The 25158-nt window shown below is 40.5% G+C and overlaps 1 protein-coding gene across 2 annotated transcripts in view; it reads left to right on the top strand.

Annotated features, from left to right (window-relative positions):
* Nucleotides 1-5295: 5295 nt before the first annotated feature.
* Nucleotides 5296-25158, top strand: part of PDE3B (phosphodiesterase 3B) — a 128750-nt gene continuing 108887 nt past the window's right edge. Inside the window, exon 1 of one of the 2 annotated variants that reach the window (XM_004593757.2) lies at nucleotides 5296-6603. In XM_004593757.2, coding sequence (XP_004593814.2) covers nucleotides 5626-6603 — 978 coding nt within the window. In that variant the 5' untranslated portion in view covers nucleotides 5296-5625. The remainder of the gene's footprint in view (nucleotides 6604-25158) is intronic. The other variant, XM_058663333.1, reaches the window with a different exon arrangement.

The following is a 25158-nucleotide window of genomic DNA, read 5'->3' as shown; positions in this document are numbered from 1 at the left end:
GATATGGGATGTAGATATCTTAATTAGTGACTTAATTACAAAAAAATCTGCCCTTCCTTCATTTTTATTTATCAAAACAGTATGGTGTATAATTCAAAGGTTGTTCTTGGTAATCTGTAAGGTAAATTCTAAGGAAGCCTATGTACTTTTGGCATACAGAAACATGCTATACTTCCTCTTGGCTGACATCCTAAAGGCTGCCTCCACAGAAAGCTTTGACAGAGACCAGAATTAAGAGGAGTGAGCAGCAGGAGTGTATCAGGATATGTGACAGGCTAATTAATAGTTGTTTTAGACAATAATCTGACATCACGAAGATGCAACAAAGCCAGTCCATCCCCAGACAGCACCAGTTTTCGATGAGGGAAACCAGGGAATTGGGCACACAGCTGTTGTGACAGAAGACAAATTCCAAAGAGCTCTGACAACTCTGCCAAGAGTTAGGTCACTGGAGATGGAACGGCCCTGGGGTCAGAACAACAGACCCTGTTGACATTAAGCTGAAAGTCCTTCAATCTGCTATCTTTCAAAGTAACCATCGTTACTGAAGGGACAGCCTAGGCTCAATGGATCATAAGTTTCCTTTTAGAGACCCTGTCTATTCCACACTAACCTCCTATTTGAGCCAATCAGGCAATGGAAGTCAATAGGACTTCTTCCCTTAAGAGGTTCACATCTATCTGTAATGTCTCTTCCAGCACCCCTTATAAAGAGATAGAAATGTCTGGGTCTCTGATGCACCTGGCCAGGCTCTAATGCCCACCTGATTATTGTTAAGCCCCTCCTGTCACTTTCTATTTTGCCTTTAAATGCTTTAAAATTAGTTAATAAGCAGGACTGAAAGCAGTGACTAATCTGTTTAGTGTGGCCACAATGATTTAACAGCTGTGCTGCACCTATTTGGGAGACGCTCATGGAAAAAATCTATCAGCCTATCTCGTGTGTGTGTGTTTAAAATAACACAGTATATAGATGATTTGTTTATCTGTTCGCCACTGAGACTCCAATTTTGGGCATTTGATCATTCCCTTAACTTTGTGTCCAACAAAACAAAACAAAACAAAACAAGTCTATCACCCCTGAGAAACAAAGACTGGCCCTGGGTTAAGATACTAGGCTCCTGTGTTGGGATTGTGAAACCTGGTCCTTCAAAGCAAATACACTACACAGGTGCAAAAGCATGTTCAAACTTTCTTTGAACAAGGCCAGACAACTCGGCCAGCCTGAACAAGACTGGTAATCTGAATACCTGGCCATAAAAATTCTGGTCATTGCCCATCCTGGGCCCTATCATTTCCACACACTTATGGCTTCTTTATGTATTATGTGTCTGTAATGTCCTCAATCACTTTATCTCTAACAATATAAAAACTTCCCAACTCCAGTTGATTTTGAGTCGGGACTTCTAGCCACCAGGTGTCTGGACAGCACAAGACAATCTTTTCCACTCTTTTTTTTTTTTTTAAAGGTTTCTTTATTTCTATTGGAAAGTCAGATATCAGAGAGGAGGAGAGACAGAGAGGAAGATCTTCCATCCAATGATTCACTCCCCAAGTGATTGCAATGGCCAGAGCTGAGCTGATTTGAAGCTGGGAACCGGGAGCCAGGAGCCTCTTCCGGGTCTCCCACATGGGTGCAGGGTCCCAAGGCTTTGGATCATCCTCCACTGCCTTCCCAGACCACAAGCACGGAGCTGGATGGGAAGTGGGGCTGTGGAATTAGAACTAGCACCCGTATGGGATCCTGGTGCATGCAAGGCGAGGACTTTAGCTGCTAGGCTACTGTGTCAGGCCCTTTTTTTCTTTTTTAAGATTTAGTTTATTTATATGAATGGCAGAGTTACAAAGAGAGAAGGGAAGAGTAGAGATATTCGATCTGCTGGTTTATTCACCAAGTGATCACAAGTGTCAGGCCTCGGCTAGGCCAAAGTCAGGAGCCAGGAGCTTCTCCTGTTTTAGTGCGGGGCCGAGGACCTGGGCTCTCTTTTGCTGCTTTCCCAGGTGCACGAGCAGGCAGCTCGATCAGAAGTAGGCAAACCGGGACTCAAACCAGCATCCAAATGGGATGCTGGCTTTGTAGGTGGTGGTTTAACTTGTTACACCACAGCACTAGTCTCATAAGATAGTATTTTCTTTCTTTTAAAAAGATTTATTTATGTTTTTTATTGGACAGACAGATAACAGAGGGAAGGAGAGAAAGATCTTCCATCTGCTGCTTCACTTCCCAAGTAGCCGCAACAGCCAGAGCTGAGCTGATCCGAAGCCAAGAATCCAGGAGCTTTTGGGTCTCTCACATCTGGGTGCTGGGTCCCAAGGCTTTGGGCCATCCTCCACTGCTTTCCCAAGCCACAAGCAGGGGAGCTTGCTGGGAAGTAGAGAAGCCAGGACTTGAACTGGCACCTCTACGGGATCCTGGTACTTGGGGAGGATTGGCCTGTTGAGCCATTGCACCAGGTCCAAAACAATCTTTTCTAAATGCCATAGAACAGATAGCAAGAGAAGAATCCTTACAAACACCTCAATGCCTACATGTCAGCTTGAAGTAGGCACAAAAATGGAGATGTTCATATACATGTCTTCATAAGATTATGGACTACTTCTCTGGAAGGGGGAATGTTGCACAGCTAGGTAGATGTAGTTGATGTGTGTAAGAAGTACTGGAGGAAATGAGAATTTATTTTCAAGAAAATAAATTTACATGTGATGGAACAAGACAAGTCTGTCTCTCTTACCCAAGGTATCCTTTCTTGCCTGTCTTTTATCAAAAGTCAGTGATTGAGGAAGTGATACAGCTGGCCCCACAAGTTGTGATCAGTGGACTGAGGAATTATCTGCTTCTCTACTAGATAAGAATTCTGAGAATCATCACCTGGAGGGGTCTGTTTTGGGGAATCCCATACCTTAAGTAGTTGCTACTGTTTTAGGACCCATGAGGTGCTTTTGAGCCCTCTCCCTGGGGGCGGCTCAGAGAAGTCTCATGTGCCTTTCACCTAGGGTATTTTAAGAGAAGTTCTGGAAGAAATTCCACTCCCAGAAATCCCTCTACCCATTAGTGTACCAGAAAGGATATATGGGGGGGGGCGGGGAGAATAAGTGGACTACCCCATATTCATATCTACAAAAAACCCAATCTGAATAAGATTAAGCTCTTAGTCTCTCATGAGATGCCCATCTGGTCTATCAGGTGCAGGAATTTGCTTTTCTATCTTTTCAATAAACTTTAATAAAACACAAAAACAAAAACATACCACAGCTCTTTAAGACCAGAGATCATCAAAATTAAATTGATCCATTCTATAATTCAGAAGTACGAAGCTTGTAAAAGTTGCTTAATGCTAGATGGTGAAAGGTTGGGCCAGACAGAAACTCATGAATTTCTATTTCTAGTTCACTACTGTTTTTTTTACCACCCTATCTATTGCGTCTCAGATAACAACCTTGGATTTAAAATGGAACAAAAAGCCCAATCTGAATTGGTTTCAATATTTAAAGCAATTTATTATCTCCCTTGAGGATAATGGCATTTCAGTATTACACTGTTGCTAGTTTTGTCCTGTCCTTCTCTGTAGGCTCAGAATGTATCTATTAAGTTTCCTACATGAGGGGTGAGCATTTTGTTTAAACGGGTTGGGATGCTTGCATCTCAAACTGAAGTGCCTGCGTTTGAGTCCTATCTCTGCCCCCAGTTCCATCTATGGTGTTGCCTTACAAGGCAGTGAGTTGTGGCTCAAGTAATTGAATGCCTGACACCACTGTATAGCTGAAATGACTTTTGGGACACTTCAGGAGCAAATTAGCAGATGAGCACTCTCCAGTTTAATAAATAAAAATTTTAAAGTGTCATGCTTTAATCTCCAGTTGGTACTAGAGAGTTCCATACACATCACTGTCAGAGTGGAAGAGAACCCTGATGGATTTTTTTTTAACCTTTTAGGAAAGCATTTATTCAATGAATTCTAAAACTCTTATTTTTTTCTTATATCCAATATGTAGAACATTGTATGTGTGTATGTCCAGATCAGACTTGAGTTAATTTCACAGTGATTTCTGCTACATATGGGAACTATAACTATATACGAAAATGGTGTGTTTTAGGTCATGGCTGTGGGCAGAGATTAATTGGTGAAAAATGGGCCTGTTTGTGGGATTTACCACACAGTAAGGTTTCTTATGTCCCTGGGAAAAAAAAATGTGGAATTAGCTCTTTGAGAAATGCAGTTCTGTCGTGAGGCTGGAGGGAGTTTCGGTGGAGGGAAACACAGTTCACCCTCTAAGGCAGTTATGATTGGTGAGATTCCAGAGCAGTCCCTTTGGTACAGCAAAGTTCTTTTCTTTCCACTTTGAAACCAGCGTTTCCTGACGTTGCTAGTTTCACCACTACTTCACAGCATCTCACTTGACCTCTTTAAAGGCCTGTGGAGCCCAGATGAGGAGTGGTCTTGGCGAGAACGCTTAACCCTCCCTTCCTCATCTCTCTAGAACTTGCTGTTACAGTGGCTGGGGGCGGGAGAGCCTCCAATTTGGAAAGAATATGACTAACAGCAGATCTTCCTCGCTGTGCTGGAGCGCACAAGACTAGCCGTTGCGTATGTATGGCAAGGGTGCAAAGGGGAGGACAGGACAGCAGTTCCTTAACTGTGAAGCAAGTCTCGGATACTCCCAGAGGATCCTCCACGTGCCCGCTCCCCCAGGGCCACTGCAATGGTCCTGGGGTGGCTGCATGGTTCAAGAAAACACGCTGCCCTTGAGACCAGACCTACCCACAGTGATTAGGGGTTCTGGGCTGTGGCCTTGGTGATGACGGGCCCTTACTTGGTCACAGTTCTACTCACACAGTCCCAGGGCCCACTGGGCACTGGGCTGAGGTTAGAGGCAGCCCCTGCCGCCCTGGGCTCGATATCCGCAGTAGGCACTCCTTTTGGGGAGTGGGGTGGGGGGGGGCCACAAACGCCCTCTTTTCTCCAAGACCCTAACGGTGACCTGCGGGAGCCTGGCTGGTTGTCTCTGACTAACCGTCAAAAGCACCCTGTGAGCCTGGGGTCTTAGGATGGCGCGCTGGCCCTTCCCATCCGAAGGCGACCCCACCCGTCTCTCCCGGCCCCAGTGGGCACCCAGGATTACCGCGATTGTTCTCTCCCTCATCGGGACTGGCACCTTCCTACGGGGTCGCGATCTCGCGTCCGTGTAGGCTGCAGACGGACTCGGGTGCTGGTGGGGCCGGACGCGGGCGCGCGCGCCCGGCGGCCTGGGCGCGCGCCCGGCTGGAGCAGCCGCGGGGGCGGAGCGCCCGCCCGCCGCTCGCGCGCCCAACGGACCAGGCTGGGGCCGTGAGGTAACTGTTGCAGGCAGCGGGAGCTGGGAGGCGACACCAAGTCTCCAGTCCCCAGAGGTGCCCGAGGAAAAAGGAGACGGCGACCGAAGCGGTCTCGGAGACAAGCCCCTTCCGCCGCTCGTCCCAGCCAGCATGAGGCGGACTCTGCCGCTCCTCATCCCGAGCAGCGGACACCCCTGGCCACGGCGGCAGGCGCAGCTCTGACGCGCTGCGAGCCGGGGGGCGCCCCGATCGCGGGTCCGGAGGTCCGGGGGTCCGGGAGCGCGAGCTGCTGGCCCCGTGGCCACCCCGGCCATGAGGAGGGGCGAGCGAGACGCCAAAACCATGCGGTACCCGCCGCAGCCGCCGGATGGGGCCGGCTCGCCCCCCGAGAGCCTGAGGAACGGCTACGTGAAGAGCTCCGTGAGCCCCTTGCGGCAGGACCCTCCGCGCGGCTTCTTCTTCCACCTCTGCCGCTTCTGCAACGTGGAGCTGCCGCTGCCAGCCTCCCCCCAGCAGCCGCCGCGCGGAGCCCGCTTCTCCCGGGCGCGCCTCTCGCTCGGCGCCCTGGCCGCCTTTGTCCTCGCGGTGCTGCTGGGCGCCGAGCCCGAGAGCTGGGCTGCCGGAGCCGCCCGGCTGCGGACGCTGCTGAACGTGTGCTCGCACAGCCTCAGCCCTCTCTTCAGCATCGCCTGTGCCTTCTTCTTCCTCACCTGCTTCCTGACCCGGCCCCAGCGGGGCTCCGGCCCGGGTCCGAGCGGCAGCGGCGGCTCCTGGTGGCTGCTGGCGCTGCCCGCCTGCTGTTACCTGGGGGACTTCCTGCTGTGGCCGTGGTGGTGGTCCTGGCCGTGGGGCGCCCCGGACCCGGACCTGAACCCGCACACGCCCCCAGCGGCGGCGGGCAGGTTGTTGTTGGTGCTGAGCTGCGTGGGCTTGCTGACGCTCGCGCAGCCGGGGAGGCTCCGGCGCAGCATCGCGGTGCTGCTGTTCGCCAGCTGCGTCTGGTGGGTCTCCGTCACCAGCCTGGACTCGCTGCCTTCGGTCCTCCGTCCTTTGCTCTCCTGCCTGGTCGGGGGCGCTGGCTGCCTGTTGGCCCTGGGGTTGGATCACTTCTTTCTGATCAGGGAAGCGCCTCTCCATCCTCGGCTGGCCAGCGCCGTGGACGACAAAGTGCCTGTGATCCGACCCCGGCGGAGGTCCAGCTGCGTGTCGCTGGGCGAGAGCGGCGCCAGTTACCATGGCAGTGGCAAGATGCTCCGCCGACCGTCGCTGCCTTGCATTTCCCGGGAGCAGGTACGTGGGCCCGAGCGCCGGGGGCCGCCCGGGGGCGAGCGCGCCATCTGCCCGGACGCTGCGGGGCGCCCGTGGGGGGCGCGACTTGGAAGGCACGTTTGCTGTCCAGTAGGGAGAAGAGGGGAGGAAGTCATGATTTATCATGGGAGGGATTCCTCAATGACAGGGAACTTTTCAGAAGGCAAGTCCGTTTGATCCCTCGGTGCCCTGAAATAGCCTGCTAACCGGGTTGCACGCACTGTTCCGAGACCTTGTTTGTGTAATGGGGGTGGGGATGGGGGGTTCTCAGGGAATGAGGCGGACACACTCTGATGTGTCTCTGGCTTGGTGTCATGGTTGGTTTGCTGGTGGTGTTCCGACCCAGGGGAACTTGCGACCTCTGGCAGGAGGGGAGTTTTCACCAGTGGGTTTTTGGGCGTGATGATAAGCGAGGGGGAGGTCTCGCAGATCTTCACCTGGAAAGAACAATTCGGAACTGAGTAATTCAGAGGAAAACCAGCCACGCAGGCTATCTCTCTCTCCTTCTCTCTCCCTCTCTCCCTCTCTCTCTCTGTCTCTCTGTGTTTAACAGAGTAACTCACTGTGATGTGTGTAGTTGTTGCATAATTAGGATAATGTTTTAACAGCTTAACCTTTAATCTCAGTAATACCTGGAAAGTTGTCAAAAGCATTTCATGTTTTTTTTTCTCCCTCATAGGATTCAATTTTTTTTTTTTAAAGGACTTGGTGTCATCAGGGGATGCATTTGTACCTTTTTAATATATATAACTTTGGGAAAGCTACCTGTTGGGCATCACCAAGAGGCTAATAAGCATAGCTGTGGTCTGTAAAACATTTACTCAGTGCAGTGTTTTACATATGTCGTCTCCAGTCTTCATGGGCATTTGGTAGCTGACACTAACTAACCTCAGTTGAGACTTGAGTTAGTTGAAGCTTTGGGGATTTGATTCGAATGTTCAGTTCTTAACACTGTGTTCTGCACAACTAATGGGATACATGTACAAGTTTAAAGTAAGATTATTCATCTTTTTTATTTTATTTTTTCAAAGTTTTTTGATTAGTGGTACATTTTACGCTGGGACCCAGTATGTTGGAAACATAAGTTTCCTGTTCTGACTGCATCTGAGGCATTCTTTCTTTGTTATCTTATCTCCTGTCATCTTTTAAAATAATCTGCAGGGCACCACGTTGATTTTGTGAGATGTCAGGTACCAAACATGGGTAGTGTTCCAGGGGATTAACACTTTGCTGCTTGAAATGGTCTGCTTTGGTGGTCTGTAATCATTTTACCAAATGCTTGGAAAGCCACGTTGTTAAAGCCCTTTGTTTTCTTAGACCAGGGATAGTAGACATTACTTAGAAAAATATGTGTGGAGGGATTTTCCTGAGGAGATACACTGCTGAGCAAGGAAGGAGGCATTTCAAAATGTTCATGGAAAGTGTATTTGACAGGAAATCCAGGGCAGTTTCTCATGGAGTGGAATAACATTTAGACTGGATTGCATTATTAACATTGGAAAATTATTTTAGCATGGTTTCATCACATCTGTAGACAGTTTTCCTGAACTTAACGGTGGTTATAACCGTTTAATATATTTTAATTGTACATTGCAAATTTCTGGCCTTCAGGTCCGTGTGGTACTCTTTCAATCCCAGCAGCTCCGTGAACCTTCAGCTAGGTGCAGTGTTAGGCCAGAGAGTTTCCTTTGTTGTCAGTATTAGCAGAAAATACAACTTGTGTTTCTAAAGAGGGCATATTTTCTTGGGGTAGAAGATCCTTACATGTGATTTCCTCTGAGTTGAAACATTTCTGGAGTCATAAAATACATACAAATTGCTCCTGAATTTTCACATAGTTACCTAATATTCAGGGTCACAAAATAATGCTATTTTGACATCACTAGATAGAGATATTTTTAAGCTAACAGGTTGTAATAACAAGAACTTTCATTATGCTTGTTCCTAAAATTGGTGTTTGTGTGTGTATTAAGGAACTTTAGATGAAGATATCAGTACTTTTTTGGAAATAAAAGATTAAGGAAATTTTTTTAATTTTCAAAAATTATGTGTGACAAGTAGTTAAAAAAAACATTTTGTTTCAGAAACTGAGGAAAGGCAAACATTTTGAGTGGAACCTACTTTCAGAGAAACTGTCTTGGACTTGAAGGAGGTCAAGTCTTGGCTGTAATTTGTAATCTCGGAAAACTTAGTGAACCTTTCTCAGCCTCAGTCTCCTGTCAGATTATAGGGATCCTAGTCAATGAATTCCATGAGTTCCTAAAATCCATTTTCATTTTCATTTATCAATTGGGCAAGCAAAATGTACCATAAACAAAAGCATTATAAATGAACAGTCACAAATGAGTAATTCTTGGAATTTTACTTTAATGTTGAATAATAACCTGTATAAAAAATGATCTCATGATCTATTCTTTGGATAAAGAAAACTTGGTTTTTAAAAAATATGTGAGTTCATTTTTTGTGATAATAAAGTTATTAAATCTAGTAACATTGAATACCACTTAAACTCTTACTAATATAAATGTTTTTAATTGTGTCATAATATATTTAAGATAATTTTTAACCTTTGGGATGTTATGTTAGGTGCCATGTTGAAAACCAGTGGCATGTTTGTAAATACCTAATTAGATTATAATATTTGAGTTAAATGCTTTGTATTTTTTCAGTTAGCTATAATTTTTTTTCCTTTTTCCCAAAGTATTTAGAGATTTAACATAAATCTGGCAATTACTGTGTCCTGCTTTGATTGGCTTATGGAAAGAAGCATTAAGTTGGTAATCTGTCTGCCAAAGTCAGTTGAAACTAATAGGAAGTTAAAAAAAAAAAAGCTGTCTTATATGAGAGTTTGCTGAGAATTGAACAAGCTCCATTTTTTATTCTATTTGTATGTTCTGTAATGTACTTCTCACTTTTTAGTGAGATAATTTTGCGTGTGATTAGGTGAATGTGAGGTTTTGAAAGGCTTAAGTTAGTGAGATATTTTTCTATACCTAAAATGCTAAGTACTTTCTAAATGGTTAGGTAAATATTTAAAATTCTGTGGCCTTAATGCCCATAAATATTATTTAAAGTGTGAGTTTTATTTGAAAAAAAAAGTACGTGTGGAGTGTGAAGACTTAAAAAATGGAGGCTTTTAAAAGTGTGATTACTTATGCCTTTAAGAAAGTTGCTGGCAATACTGTACTGTGATCTCTTCAATAATAATATTCTAGTTCTTGTATGATTTCAATGACTGTTATAATATAAACGTTTTGTGGTAAAGTGTCAGCCTTCATGATAATTTTATATTTATTTTGTAAATTTTGTATGTATAGTGACATTAGTCACCTTTTGAAATACAGATTTGAACATCTCTCTTAATCTGTTTTAAAAATGTGTCATGGGTTTTCTTTGTCTGCAGGATAAAGTTCATGCCTTTGCCTTTTGCTTACCAGGTACTTTTAACCTGTGCTTAGCTGTTGTTGTTGTTGCTTTGTTTCATTTTTGAAAAGGCATTCTGGGATTTATGAAACAGTCCCTCCTAACGTCCATCCTTGCTTCTAGCTATTTAAGGGGTGCTTACTTGTTAGGAGCTTGATGTGAATTTTTTTCTTCTGCTTTTACCATTCTTTGCTGAAGTCTCCTTTAAAGAATAAATAAGATCAAGAGGAATAAGAAATCATAAAAATAATTCATATATTATAATAATGGTATTTTGGTCAATGACAGACTGCATGTATGATAGTGGCTCCAAAGATATATCCTTCATGGTGCCATAGCTGTCTCAGATTGTGTAAGTACATGCTAATGTTTGTACAATGATAAAATCAACTGATGATACATTTCTAGAGCATATGCTTGTCATTTAGAGATGTGTGAATATAAAAAAGGTTAGTAGTTGCAAAAAATTTCTATCTTTACATTGTTCATCTCTAATTTATTATCATTTTAATATTTATTTGAATTCAAAAGATAGATTTACACACACACACACACACACACACACACACACACATCTTCCATTTGCTGGTTCATCTCTCTAATGGCCAAAATGATTGGAACTGATTTGGTCGTATGCCAGGACCCTTGAGTTTTCTCTGGGTCTCCCATGTGAGTGCAGGGCCCAGGGACTTGGGCTGTCTTTTGCTACTTTTCCAGGCACATCAGCAGAGAACAGGATCCAAAGTGGAGCAGCCAAGACTTTAACCTTATAGGATGCTGAGCATAACCTGTTACGCCACAACACCAACCCCTATCATACTGTTATTGTGAAGATTCAATAAATTATTTGCATAAAGCATTTTTAGCCCAGAGCCCAAAAGGCAGTCAGTAAATGCTACTTGTTTATTACATCTAGGAGGTCATTGTAAGTGTCTTCAAATATTTGAAAGATTACCATATAAAATAAGAATTAACTTTCTGAGTTTATGAGAAATTCTGGTGTCAGAATTATGACTAATGTGTTTAAATAAGAAACAGGTAGATTTGTAATTAATATGAAAAAAGAATCATTTAGCTCATGAATCAGAATAGATAAGCTGATAATACATAATGATTTGCAGACCAAGGTGATTGAGGGAAATACTGGGGATATTTTGAAGTATAGTCATGCCATCAGATCGACAAAAATTAGATAAAATATTGTGATTCCCAACTATAATAGTCTTTTACGCTATTCTCCAAATCTGTAAAAATCGAAGCTCTGGAAAAAATGAGACACATTGTATTTCATTTCCTCCATCTCTTTTAATACCTTATAACAAACTGTTTCTAACTTTCTCCAAATAGTCTACCTCAAATGCCATCTTTTTATTGAGCACATATAACTATTCAGGTTTTGTTCTAGGAACTTTGATAAGTATTGTGAACAGTACACATGAATTTCTGTCCTATGGACCCAGTGCGGTTACCTGGTGGCTGAAGTCCTCACATTGCATTCACTGGTCCCATAGGACAGAAAGGACTCCTTTTCCAGGCCATAAGCAGGGATCTGGATTAGGAGTGGGGTAGTTGGAACAGGAACTGGCACCCATATGGTGGATGATTAGCCTTTTAAGCCACAGTGCCAGTTCTGATGAGATTTTATAATGTAGTGTGTGTGGGGGAGTTTTCTATGGTCTACCCAATAAGTAGTTGGACTTGTCTGGACTATGGGATGTTGGACTCTATGCTTGGCAAATACTTGCAGGGAGGGAATTTCAACTGAACTTGAACTATGGTTATGCAGCGGGGTGGAGGAACCCACCATAGGGGGAGGGTGGGGGGGAGAATCCCAGATTCTATGTAATTACAACACAATGTAATTAATGAATAAATTTAATAAAAACAAAACAAAACAAAATGTTGGGTTTGGATTTTGGAAAGAAGGAATGAGGTGAGAAATAGACTTTAGAATTATTTAGTGTTTTATTCAAAACCTGTTGTATGTTCTTGAAAACTTTGGCTCTGGAATCCATACACAAGACTGGCATCTTTCTTACCTTTGGAGTTGATAGTCTAGTTACTGTATTATGGAAGGAGGGAAATTGATTTAGATTCTGGAAGGAGAATTATTAGCTTAGAAGTTTGTTATTGAGGCTTGGAACTTGATGAGAGAGAAAGAAAAAGAGTCTATATAGAATTTTGAAAATTAAGAACAGAGTGACTTTGGGAAGTGCCTGTATTGTGTAGGCTTTAGGTAAGGATTGTGAGAAGTCCCCGTGTTTAGTAGTTCTCTGATAAACAGGAGCCAGTAAAGAAACTAGAATTAGAGTGGCAGGATGGGATGTTTTCATGAGGCTAATTAAATTAAATTTAAGCTTCAGGGCTTCTTATTTGTGCAGATTCCTTCCAAGATTTTGGGAGTAAACTGTTCACATGGCTATGTTTCTATACAATTTCAAAAAATAAAGTCTTTTTAAGATTGCTGTTAACTCATGTCATGTGGCATTCAACTGACTTTGGGCTTTGGAGTGACTCTGTACATTTTTGGGGTATGGCTAAAGAGAAGTTGAATTGTTTATAATTGATCTGAGTGGATCATATTTTTGTGGATTTGGTGATTAAAGAGTTACTGATGATCTTCAAGAGTGAATACAAGTTTCAGAATAGGAAGTTGGATTTTAAAAAATTATTTATTTTTATTGGAAAGGCAGACTTACATCAAAGAGAGAAAGATGTTGCATTCACTGATTCACTCCCCAAGTGGCTGCAGTGGCCAGAGCGGAGCCAATTTGAAGCCAGGAGCTTCTTCTGGGTCTCCCATGCAGGTGCAGGGTCCCAAGGCTTTAGGATCTCCCCTGCTGCTTTCCCAGGCCACAAGCAGGGAGCTGGATGGGAAGTGGAGCAGCCGGAACATGAACTGATGCTGATATGGGATCCTGGTGCTTTGCTAGGGGAGGATTAGCCAGTTAGCCAATTGAGCCATCACACTAGGCCCTGCATTTGCTACTTTTGAAGCGTTAGTGGCATCTAAGACTTGTGGCTTTTGGAGAAAGCAAAGTCTGGTAAAATGATGAGTGTGTCTTTGTATCCTTACATATTAAATAAAGGGAGAAAATGCAAATAGCAACTAGCAAGGGAGTTTGAAGCAGAACAGAGATAATATTCAGAGCAGGGTAGTTAAATGAGATGGGATCAGTATGGGATCATGTAGCTATGTGTTAAATAGTGAAATTTGGATAAGATCATTTAGTCATTGTGTTACTACAGTAGTAATGGAAATAGCAGTAATTGATTTTTATAATGCTGACCCCTGACAATTTTTACTAAAATAATAACATATTTTATGCTTAGTTCGCTCTGATTTAGTACAATAAAAGTATTTGCACTCTGCTGATAAAAGGAACATGACATAAATAGAAGATAATTATCTGCATTAGTTTAACATGTTAAACTGTCCCGTGGCATTTTCACTGGTCGTATGAAAAGATGTCAAACAGAGTTGTTTTCTCTTAGGGTTTAAGATTTATTTATGTATTTGTAAGTCACTTGGGGGATTGGAGAGAGAGAGAGTGAGAGAGAGAGAGAGAGAGAGGTATCTTCCTTCCATTCACTGGTTTGCTTTCCAAATGGCCCTAAAATCCTGGTCTGAGCCAGGCTAAAGCCAGAAACCAGGAGTTTCACCAGGGTCTCTCTCATGAATTACCGTGGTTTAAACGTTTGGGTTAACTTCTGCTGCTTTCTCCAAGCCATTAGCAGGAAAGTAGAGCAGCTGGGACACAAACTGGCACCCACATGGGTTGCTGGTGTCTTATGGTGGGGAATGCTGTTCCTGTATTTTTTGCTTAGTTTTATAAATAGTATGGTAATGATTATGGAATTATTATTTTTTTTCTGTCATGTTCCTTAGTGTTGTGTATTCTAGGGACAGAGGTAGATCTTAGAATAGATCAGTTAACAGCATAGGCCAAGTGTTCACCTGCATGGAATTTACTCTTTTTAAAAGATTTATTTATTTTATTATTTCATGATACAGTTCCATATTCTCCAGGGAATTTATTCTTAATGATAACTTCGGACAACACACATTCTTACCTTTATTGAAGTCCAATATGCTGCTTTTTTCTTTAGTATGTTAGTGCTTTTTGAATATTAATTGAAAAGATCTTTGCTTATGCAAAGATTATGAAGATAATTCTGTATTTTCTTGTAGAAAATTTAGTTTTCGCTTTCACTTTTAGATATGATCAATGTCAGTTTTTGCTTATGGTATGTCCTTCTCATGCTTCAACGTTTCTCTTGTACTGATCCATGCTTTAGTACCAGGAATTGAAAAACTATAATTGTTGCCTCAGATTTTCAGAAGTATCTTTTTCATAAATCAAGTGGTTATAGATGTAGATACCTTTTTTTTTTTTTAAAGTAAAGTTAAGGAAGTTCCATTATCTTCCTTGGATGCTGAGAGTTTTTATTTTGAAGTGATGGATGAGTGTTAAACTGTATCAAAACCTCTTCTGCATCTATTGGATGGTCCTAGGATTTTTATCCGTTAGTTAACTGGCCAAGTGACCTTGGTTTATATTAGAATGTTGAGCCAACATTGTATTCGTTGAAAATACTCCGGTTGCTTATGTACATTATTCCTTTTATATATTGCTTTGCTTGCATTATTAAATTAACATTTTGTAATTTAAAAATTTGTGTTCCTGAGGGATTTTAGTCTGTAATTCTACTTGTTATACCCATGCCAGGTGTTGCCAATGTGTTAGAGTTCTACTGGCCTTATACAATGGCTTAGTGTTTCTTTTTTTCACTGTTTGCTAAAAAAAATTGTGTCAGATTGATTTCTGCTACTTCTAATCTGTTTTTAAAGTTTGAGAGTTTTCATAAGAGTAGTTTCTTTTACAATTGAGGAACTAAAGCTTAGGGAAGTTAAACACCATTAGGTATCTTGTGGGTATTGATCTGCATTAAAAGCCAGTTTCGTCTTCAAAACCCGTGCTGCGCAGTGCACCTGGAAGAAAATGACTTACCAGGTGGTCATATGATGGTATTGGGAAATTCTAGAGTTGTTTTTCTGAAAACTTAAATTTCTCTTGAAACTTTACTTTCTGCAAGTCTAAGAAACACTCTTAATAAATGCCTCATAGTTGTTTGTGAGAATTGTGGCTTCAAGTATTCAAGCCTTATAATTCTGTTGTTTCTGTCAGATGAAAAGTCCATCTTTGCCCAAACTGAATAAATTGGTTTTATTTCTCTGTGGGAACAAGTGGTTATTTGGAATTTACTGGGATTTTTCCTTTTCCAAATCCACATAGTCCTGGAAAACATTCTTTGGCCTTGTAGAAGCTATTATATTGCCACTCTGACTCCCTCTGGGTTATGATAGGCTAAGTGAGTCAATTCATCTAAACTGACAAGTCTAAGAATTAAGGGAAAAACTTTACACGGGGAAATGTAAGGTAACTTTTAAGACTCGCTGTATACCTTATTTCCTCCCCAATTCAGTCGTTCTTATAAGACAAGCTTTCTTATATAAAGAAGTTGAAATTTTATTTCATATGTAAGTTAAGTAATAAAAATGCCTGAAACTGTTCTTTGTTGATTACTAAAGAATTCAGGTTTTCAAACAATTATTTACTTATGACTTTTCATTCTATAAAGGTTTAAAATTTTTTTTCCCTTGAGGGTTATTTGGCCCCTTTAAGAGTTTTCAGTAACTTTTGGTGTTGTTCCGTTACTGAAATTTATACTGTTCCAATGATATTATTTTATTTGCTTCTTATTGAAAACCAAAATGAGCTTGTCTCATTTCCAGTTGATTAGAAAAATCCGGCTCCCTTTTGAACAGATCCTCTCTTTTAAAAGCATTAAATGTTATTTAGCTACGAATGGACAGTGTTAGAAAAAGTAGTATTTTTTAACAGGAAATATTTTGAGTTAATGAGAATCTTTGAATTTTGGACCTAGAAACTTTTTTAAGATACCATCTAATTTTTCCAGTACTTTGAATATCTCTGTCTCAGCAGGTTTATTTTCTTGTGAAATATATGAATAGTATTTAATGCTTTTAAAATATTTTATTATATATGATTATTTCCAACAATGGAGATAAACGTTTAGTTTAGCGACAGACACTTTTAACTATGTTTGCTTAATAATTGGAGTTGAAATACTGGCCTGCTGATATTTTTTCTTGTCTTTAGTTCTGGTAATAGTAATCTTTATTCTCTTGCCATTTTATAGGTCTGCTTGTTTAATATGTGGACTGTACTAGTTAATAAGGTTAATTATTAGTATGACAAACAAGGATTTCATTTTTGCTCTAAAAATTATTTGAGAAACACAGAGAGGGAGAGTGACCTAGCATGCAAGAGCACTCCCATCTGTTGCTCGAAACTCAATCCAGTGTCAAAGCTGAGAGCCTGAAACTCAGTCCAGGTCTCCCAGATGGGTTACAGAACTCAATCACTGAAGCTGTCCCCACTGCCTTACAGGATCTGTGTCAGCAGTAGGTTAGAATGAGCAACTTGAGCCATAGACTGAACCCAGGCATTCTGACATAGGCCTTACAACCAGTGGTTTAACAGCAAGGCCATAGGACAGCCTCCTTCATTTTTTTTAATTTTAAGTTTATGTGAAAGTCAAAGTTAGAAAGGGACACACACACACACACACACACACACACACACACACACACACAGACACAGACACAGACACAGACACAGATCTTCCATCTGTTGGCTTGCTCTCCAGTGGTTGCAATGGCCAGTGGTAGACCAGGCTGAAAAGCCAGGAGCCAGGAGCTTCCTCTGGGTCTTCCTCCTGGTTGCAGAGGCCCAAGCACTTTGCTTTGGTTTCCCAGGCACATTAGCAGGGATGTGGATTGAAAGTGGAGCAGGTGGGACTCAAACTGGCATTTGGATGTGAGATGCCAGCTTCACAAAATGTCACAATGCCCTCTAGTTTTTTGTATTTTAATGAGGTATTCTATACACAATATAAATTGAACAAATCTGAGGTACTTGTTTATAGCTGCACAATTTTTTACATATGTAGATACTTATGTAATTATCAGATCAACATATATTTTCAGTAGCTTAACTGGACAGAGACATCTTACATCTGCTGATTCCATCCCCAGTTGGCTGCAACAGCTGGGATTGCACCCATGTGGAAGCCAGGAGCACAGGAGCTTCATCCTGGCCTCTCTTGCAGTTAGCAGGGGCCCAAATACTTGTGGTTGTGTATTGCTGCAGGATTGGAAATGTAGTAGTTGTCTACACAGATGGGCTCCCAATGGATTTCTGGTGTTGCGGTGGGCAGCTTTACCCACTATGCTACAATGCTGGCCTACATTTTTTTCTTTGTATGAAGCTTTGTTACCTTGTTATTTGTGTTGAACAATAGAAGTTTAAATTTCAGAAGTATCATAGATTAATGGACTTTGAAACAGTTGCTTTGCTTAACTCTGATATGGAAAAGGAACAAATTGTGTTAAAATGCTGTGAAACAAGAAAGCCAAATAAAGGACCAAATATAAGTATTTAGACAGCAATGTTTGAATACTAAATTACTTAAGAACTGGCAACTAATTTTTTTACTTCAGATTAAAGTCATAGTACAGTGCTTTAAAAACTAGTGTAGGAAAGACTTGGTAGTCTCTTCCATATTTAGGGTATTATTTCTTAAGATTTTTTGCTAAATGGAAAATAGATTGTTAAAAGTCCAAATGAAGTGTTTCTTCAATTGAAATTTAAGATGTTTTCTTCTTGGAATTTTAAGTTTTAAAGTTCAAATGACAGTTTGCGTGGAAAGCTGTTGCTAGCAGAATTTCTTAAATGTGAGTTTAGTCTTCAATTGAAGATGTGTAGAAGTGATTGTTCTTTCTTTTCTGTGCTTTACATGGTTTAGTGATTTTATGGGAACTTGACAAAATGAAAAGGGCAGAAGATCATAGAAAGACAAATGAGATGAAACTGAAACTAAAAATGGTTCAGTAGACACTGGTCAGTAATCAATTAATTTTTGAATATTATCCATGATAAATGTTAAAATTTTACTAGTTTTCCTTATTATTTAGAATCAGTTTTGGTCCTGTAGTTTCACACAACTGAGTACCAATTATGTAGCATTTCTGTGGCTATCTAGTTCACTGATCGTGCTTGAGCAAAAATAATCATTTTTAATATTAAATTTCTAAAACTTATAGAACTAAAATTTCCTTATATATGGAGCCTGGTCTCCCATCAAAATTTTATTTTGTGTATTTTCATGACAAAAACAAATGGTTTTTTTGGTATTGTAGCTCCTTCTGAACAAACTCAGTAAATTTAACAGTTTTTATTCTTAGCAATTTAAGTTTTATTGAATTAAATGGCTGAAATGAATAATAGATATTATTTAAATTATAATTCTTTGAATTTCAATGTCTTTACAATTGATAATCGAAAAAAATTTCAAAAGTTTTTGTTGTGTTCTTTTAAAGCACTACGTGACAGTAGTAAAAAAAGCAAATAGAACTCAAATTTGTGTGTTGGAAAGTAGCATTCTCCTTTCTCGTTTTCCTTGTCTTCAGTCCTCTTCTCTAAAAGCAACACTCTTAATTCTTTTGCCTGTTGTTCATAATATTTGCCCACAGAATTCAGAATAATTTGGCTTTCTGCTGATTTCTTGGTTTAAGCAATTCTCTTCGATAATTGAGGATTTGATTTTCTTATCTGTATTTCTTTTTTACTTTCTTCTAATAACTACGTCTTAGTTTAAAAAATATATTTTATATATTGATATCATTGAGTGTAGAAATACTGTTTACTTGCGAACTAAATAATCTTTTGAAATCTACTAACATCTGTCCCTTACTGTTGAAGGGCTGCTCTTAGAGTCAGCATCCTGTCACTTCTGGTCTGCTTGCTCTTCACAGGAGCTGTGTCATTTTGCTAGCTTCCTCTTGTTTTCCGGTAGGTAATTGATGACATCAAAATCAAATCTAGTTCATTTTTACCAAAGTCAAGAATTCTTTTCTCCTGTCAGTCTGAGGAAAGTAGTCACCTGAGTTAGTACGGTGATGGGAGATTGTTAGAAATGTTGAGATTTTTCAGCTAGAGTCCCCAAATTATAGCAGTAAAATTTTTCTCAAACATCCTGTGTAGCTAGAAAAGGGTTCTGTGGTATAATTTGACTTCTTATTCCTTTTTAGAGAAAGTATTGACTTATTTTTTTTTACTTGAAGAGGAGGTGGTAGAAAGAAGAGACAGAGAGAGACTAATTTTATTCACAAATGCTTGCAGCAGTAAGGGTTGTGCTAGGCTGAAGCCAGCAGCAGAGACAGAGTTTCTATCTGCTTGTTTACATCTAAAATGCTGGCAGTGCTGGGTGAGATCGCCTGTGTGGGTAGACCAGGAACCTAACCAGTTGAACCATCACTGATGTCTCCTAGGGTGTACATTAGTGTATCAGAATTGGAGGCAGGAGTCATCCCATGTACCCCAATATAGGATGCAGACATTTTAAGTGGTAGCTTAACTTATGTCATTACCCTTGCCCCTTAATTTTTTGTTTTTAAATCTTGAGAGCCAGAAAGAGAGAACACTCCCTCCCATCCATTCACTGGTTTATTCCCCAAATGCCAGAAACAGCTGAGTCTGGGTTGGTATTTCACTGGGGCTGAAGCATGTAATCACTTGAGTAATCACCCGCCGATTCCTAGGATCTGTATTGGTGGACAGCTGGATGTATGAACTCTGGAGCTGGGGCTATGACTCAATTTCAGGCACTCTGATGTGAAATGTGAAATTTCAGGTGTCTTAACTGCTGGCTGGTGATCCTTGTGCCCCTTGTGTCTGCTACAGACATTTGTTTCCAATTTTCTGTGATCTGCAAATTACCACCTCTCTGTAATTGAAGAAAATATGTACTATATTGAACATGCATAAAGTGGAAAGAAAAATGTATTTGCAATTTGTTTAAGGCTTGGGTAAAGTCACCTATGCCTTGGTTTGTTGCTTTTTATTTTAAATATTGAGAAATTTTTGTTTGATAGCATTTTGGGAGACTTCCTACCACTTGCTGATATCAGGAATACTGTGATCTTATTGTCATTTCCCCACCACACTTTTCTTTTCATTTTTTTTCGAATTTTTGATTTATGTGGTACAATTTCATATAGACTGGGATTTCCCCTAAACTCCCACCGCAGACAGATTTTCCTCATTTTACTACAGAGGTGTGGTCCTTCATAAGGAATTATAATTCCATCAGTCTCTTATTTTTTTTTAATTATTTATTATTTAACTTCATTAATTACATTGTATTATGTGACACAGTTACATAGATACTTGGGTTCTCCCACCCCTCCCCAAACCCTCCCACCATGGTGGATTCCTCCATCTTGTTGCATAACCACAGCTCAAGTTCAGTTGAGATTCCCCCATTGCAAGCGTATACCAAACATAGAGTCCAGCATCTTATTGTCCAGTCAAGTTCAACGGCTTCTTAGGTATACCCTCTCTGGTCTGAAGACAGAGCCAGCAGAGTATCATCCCAGTCAATTGAAAGCTCCAACATACCATCAGCAAAAATTTACATCATTATGGAATTAATTGACATAGTAATGAGTAACCAATATGTTAAAAGTAAATGCGAGTTCCCAGCCACCTTCTGTGACCACCTCACCTATACTTCAATTTAGTTTATACACAACATATAACATTCAAAACATAACATGTTATACATAACATCATATCATCTTAAATTAAGGCAAACATGTGGTATTTAACCTTTTGTGATTGGCTCATTTCCCTTAGCATTATGGTTTCCAGTTTGGCCCATTTGGCCACAAAGAACTGCATTTTGTTTTTTTTAATAGCTGAGTAGTATTCCATGGAGTAGATGTACCATAGCTTTCTTATCCAATCCTCTGTTGATGGGCATTTTGGTTGCTTCCATGTTTTTGCAATTACTGATTGTGCTGCTATGAGCATAGGAGTGCATGTTGGTTTCTCATAAAACAAGTGTTCTAGATATATTCCTAGGAGTGCTATTGCTGGATCATACGGTATGTTGAATTTGAGTTGTTTGAATATTCTCCATACTGATTTCCATAGAGGCTGTACCAGCCTGCAGCCCCACCAGCAGTGGAGTAGGGATCCCTTTTCCCCGCAACCTCGCCAACAAGTGTTGTTGGTGCTTTTATTCATGTCGGCCAGTCTTACTGGCGTCAGGTGGTACCTCATTGATGTTTTAATTTGGATTTCCCTTATTGCCAGGGAACTTGAGCATTTTTTCATATGTTTATTTGCCATTTGGGTTTGTTCCTTTGTGAAGTGTTTGCCCATTTCCCGTGCCCATTTCTTGAGTGGCTTGTTTGTTTTGACATTTTGGTTGTTTGTAGCTCTTTGTATATTCTGGAAATCAGCCCTCTGTCACCTATGTCGTGTGCGAAGATCTTCTCCCATTCTGTGGGTTGCATTTTTACTTTGTTGATTGTTTCTCTAGCTGTACAGAAGCTTCTTAGTTTGATGAGGTCCCAATTGTTTATTTTGGTCTCGATTTCTACTGCATTTGGAGTCTTTTTTAGGAAGTGAGGGCCTACCCCTAAGTGTTCCAGTGTGTTTCCAACATTTTCTTCCAAAAGTTTGATGGCCGAGCGGTCTAAGTCGCTGCGTTCAGGTCGCAGTCTCCCCTGTAGGCGTGGGTTCGAATCCCACTCCTGACAGACTCAAATTTTAGCAGAGTAGCGCAGCGGAAGTGTGCTGGGCCCATCAGTCTCTTATTTAAGTGTACCCCAACATTGCTGGTACAGACTATGCCAGACAGTCCAGCATCCATTGTCTACATGTTTCATTGGGAATCCATGTTTTGTCTGGAAGCAGAGATGCATGTTGCATTATACCCCCACATCTGGATATGGTAGACATCAGTACTCCATCACTATACATTTCCATAAATGAGAAGCTATGAAACAAGGTCAACAACTGGTATGAGTTAGAACAACAGCCACAACAACAACAACAACATGAACAACAAATTACAGCAACATGAAAAAAAGTGCCACTGAGTAACCAACACATGGGTGACAAAAAGGAAATACAAAAGTCTCTTGTGAAACATGATGCCACCATGTAATCCATGAGCCAGTGATGAATTTGACAAGAGAAAAGAAATTATTTGGAATAAACAAAACTGAAATAAAAAACATCAAAACACATGGGATACAGCCAAACAAACAAACAAGAAGCAGTATGGATCAGATTATTGAAGTTACACTTTCCATGCTGGTTTCATTATGTAAGAGAGAACATATGGTATTGGTTCTTTTGTGATTGACTCATTTCACTGAGCATAATCGTCTCTAGTTGGAACCACCTAGTTGTAAATAGTATAATTTCATTCTTCTTAATAGCTGAATAATATTCCATGGAGTAGATGTACTACAGTTTCTTTAGCCACTCTTCTTTGGACGCACATCTGGATTGTTTCCATGTCTTTGCTATTGTAGATTGTGCTGCTTCAAATATAGGAATACAGATTCCCTTCTCATATGCAGATTTCATTTCTGTTGGGTATATTCCAAGGAGCGCCCCTCCCCCCAGTTTTTTATATTTAATTTGCTAACGTTCTGTTGAAAATTTTATGTTTGGTGGCATAAGTGATCTTGACATCTAATGTTCTTTTTTTTTTTTTTTGTAAGATCAGTTATGTCAAAACAGAACTAGAGTTGCAGAAAAGTTGGAGAGGGCCTGGTGCTGTAGCCTAGCTCTAAAGTCCTCACCTTGCATGTGCAGGGATCCCATATGGGCACCGGTTCTAATCCCGGATGTCCCACTTCCCATCCAGTCCCCTGCTTGTGGCCTGAGAAAGAAGTGGAGGATGGCCCAAAGCCTTGGGACCCTGCACCCACGTGGGAGACTAGAAGAGGCTCCAGGCTCCTAACTTCAGATAGGCTGAGCTCCAGCCATTGTGGCCGCTTGGGGAGCGAATCATTGGACAGAAAATCTTCGTCTCTATCTCTCCTCCTCTCTGTATATCTGACTTTGCAATAAAAATAAATAAATTTTTAAAAAGAAGCTGGAGAGTGATGATCTGTTATGTGGAAGAGAGCTGTAAAAATTGCAGTTTAATGCTGAAGTTTGGGTATGGTTGTTTTGTATCTAAGTGTGACATTTCTTCTTTCTGGTTCAGTGTTTTTTCTTCCTAAAATACATTAAAAATAGCCATTTTAGTTTGGATTTGTTGGTGGGAAGTACTTTCTGTGTGTCTGAGGTTTGTCTTAACTCTTACTCTTGATAGTACAGTTTGGTATAGAATTTTTGGGTTTTTGTTTGTTTGTCTGTTTTCCCTCTAAGCTTTTTCTTCCTTATACATCTTTTGAAAAACCTTCAGATTTATTCTAAGTTTGGTGCAACAGTTAAAATTTTTAGTGTTTAGCCTGAATCTCACTTAAAAATTAATCCTGTAACTGTGAGATGTCAAATTTAATTTATTGTAATGTATATTTCAGTTTCCAATTAGATACCAGCAACACTAGTGACAAAAATATACCATTTTCAATGGCTAAAGTGCTTCTTACAAAGCTAAACCCGCATTTCTGAATAACTACTTAATAGTATTTATTGATTTAATTAGCTTGGTGTGAGGGTCCAAAGTCCTCACATGAAGTAAATACTCAGCCATCATCATCATGGCTATGTCCAAAATTCTTCCATACCTGACTTTGACTCTTTTAATATGTGTGATCTAAGCAGAATAATGTATTTTAAAAATGCTGACGATATTCAACTTTCAAAGAGATTTTAAAATCATGTATTGCAAATTTTGGATGGTATATGTGGCTTAACATAAAAATTGTAATGTCAATTCATTTGGTACACATGATAAATTTAGATAGGAGCAACAGCCATTCTTCTTTAGAGTTTTTGGCTCTTTTATGTATTTCAAAATGATTGTAAAGACACAATTGAAGTTTTTTTACTCTTTTCATACTTCAGTATTTTGGTGCATGTCATATTAGAATACTTTCAAGCATCTGATGAATGACATGATTGATTCCCTTCTTATGCAGTCACCTAGCGAATACTGAGCACCTGTAACCAGTTGCTAAGGATATAACAATGAACAAGACAGTCAAGTTCCCTGCTGTTATGAAACTTAGATTTTATTGTTGCATGAGATATGGAGGAGGAGAGTTTGGACACGAAAACACACCAAAAAACCCACCAAGTAGCTTTTGGATGATGATGAGTACTGAGAAGGAGAAAATGAGGGACAGGGCATTTGGCCTAGAGCTGAAGACCCTTGGGAGAATGTCTGTGTCCCACATCAGAGTACCTGGGGTTAATTTCCATCTTTGGCTCCTGATTCCAGTTTTCTGCTAATGCATTTCCTGGGAGTGATCCTTGATGGCTCAACTGGTTTGGCTCATGCCAGCCACATGAAAGACCTGGATCAAATTCACACTCCCAGAGTTGTAACCATTTGGGATGTAAGCCAGCAGATGGGAGCTCTTTGATTATCTCTACCTCTCCTAGATAAAGAAAAAAAGAAGCGGGGGGAAGGGGGTGACATCATATAATGTGCCTGGAAGGACTACTTTCAAAGATGATTAGTATCTGGAAAATCTAGGGATGAACTTTTCAGTTAATGGGAACATGAGTGCAACCACATCTTAGAGCTGAGGCACTTAGAATATTTGAGTATTCTAAAATATGAATATTGCTTTTAGCACTAGATGGTGTTTGGCTGGTAGAGTAATAAAGGAGAGTGGAAAAATAAGAAGTGATCTGTCTTTTCACAAACTGTCTTGGTTATTGTTTCTTATCTACTCTACAGTATTTGATGCTATAAGCAAAGCGAATGATGAAAATATGTGATTTGTGTGAATATTATAGCTTTTAGCAAATAAAAATCCAGGATTTTTGGTGGGGATTTGAAGTATAAATTATCTTTAGATCCAAAATGGTTGAATAGGGATAAGACATGGTGATTCTGACCACAGGAAGATAATAGAAGAACAGGAAGATAATAGAAGAACTATTCTTCTATTGTTGGGGGTCTTCTTGGAGCAGGGTATCTAGCAGCCAGCAGTGAGGAAATGGTATTTCAATAAGGCAGCTGTTGGCTGCTGTGGCCCTTGCA

The sequence above is a fragment of the Ochotona princeps genome, chromosome 4 (genome assembly GCF_030435755.1).
Source record: "Ochotona princeps isolate mOchPri1 chromosome 4, mOchPri1.hap1, whole genome shotgun sequence".
Classification (NCBI taxonomy): Eukaryota; Metazoa; Chordata; class Mammalia; order Lagomorpha; family Ochotonidae; genus Ochotona; species Ochotona princeps.
This window is presented reverse-complemented; position numbering and strand designations above follow the sequence as displayed.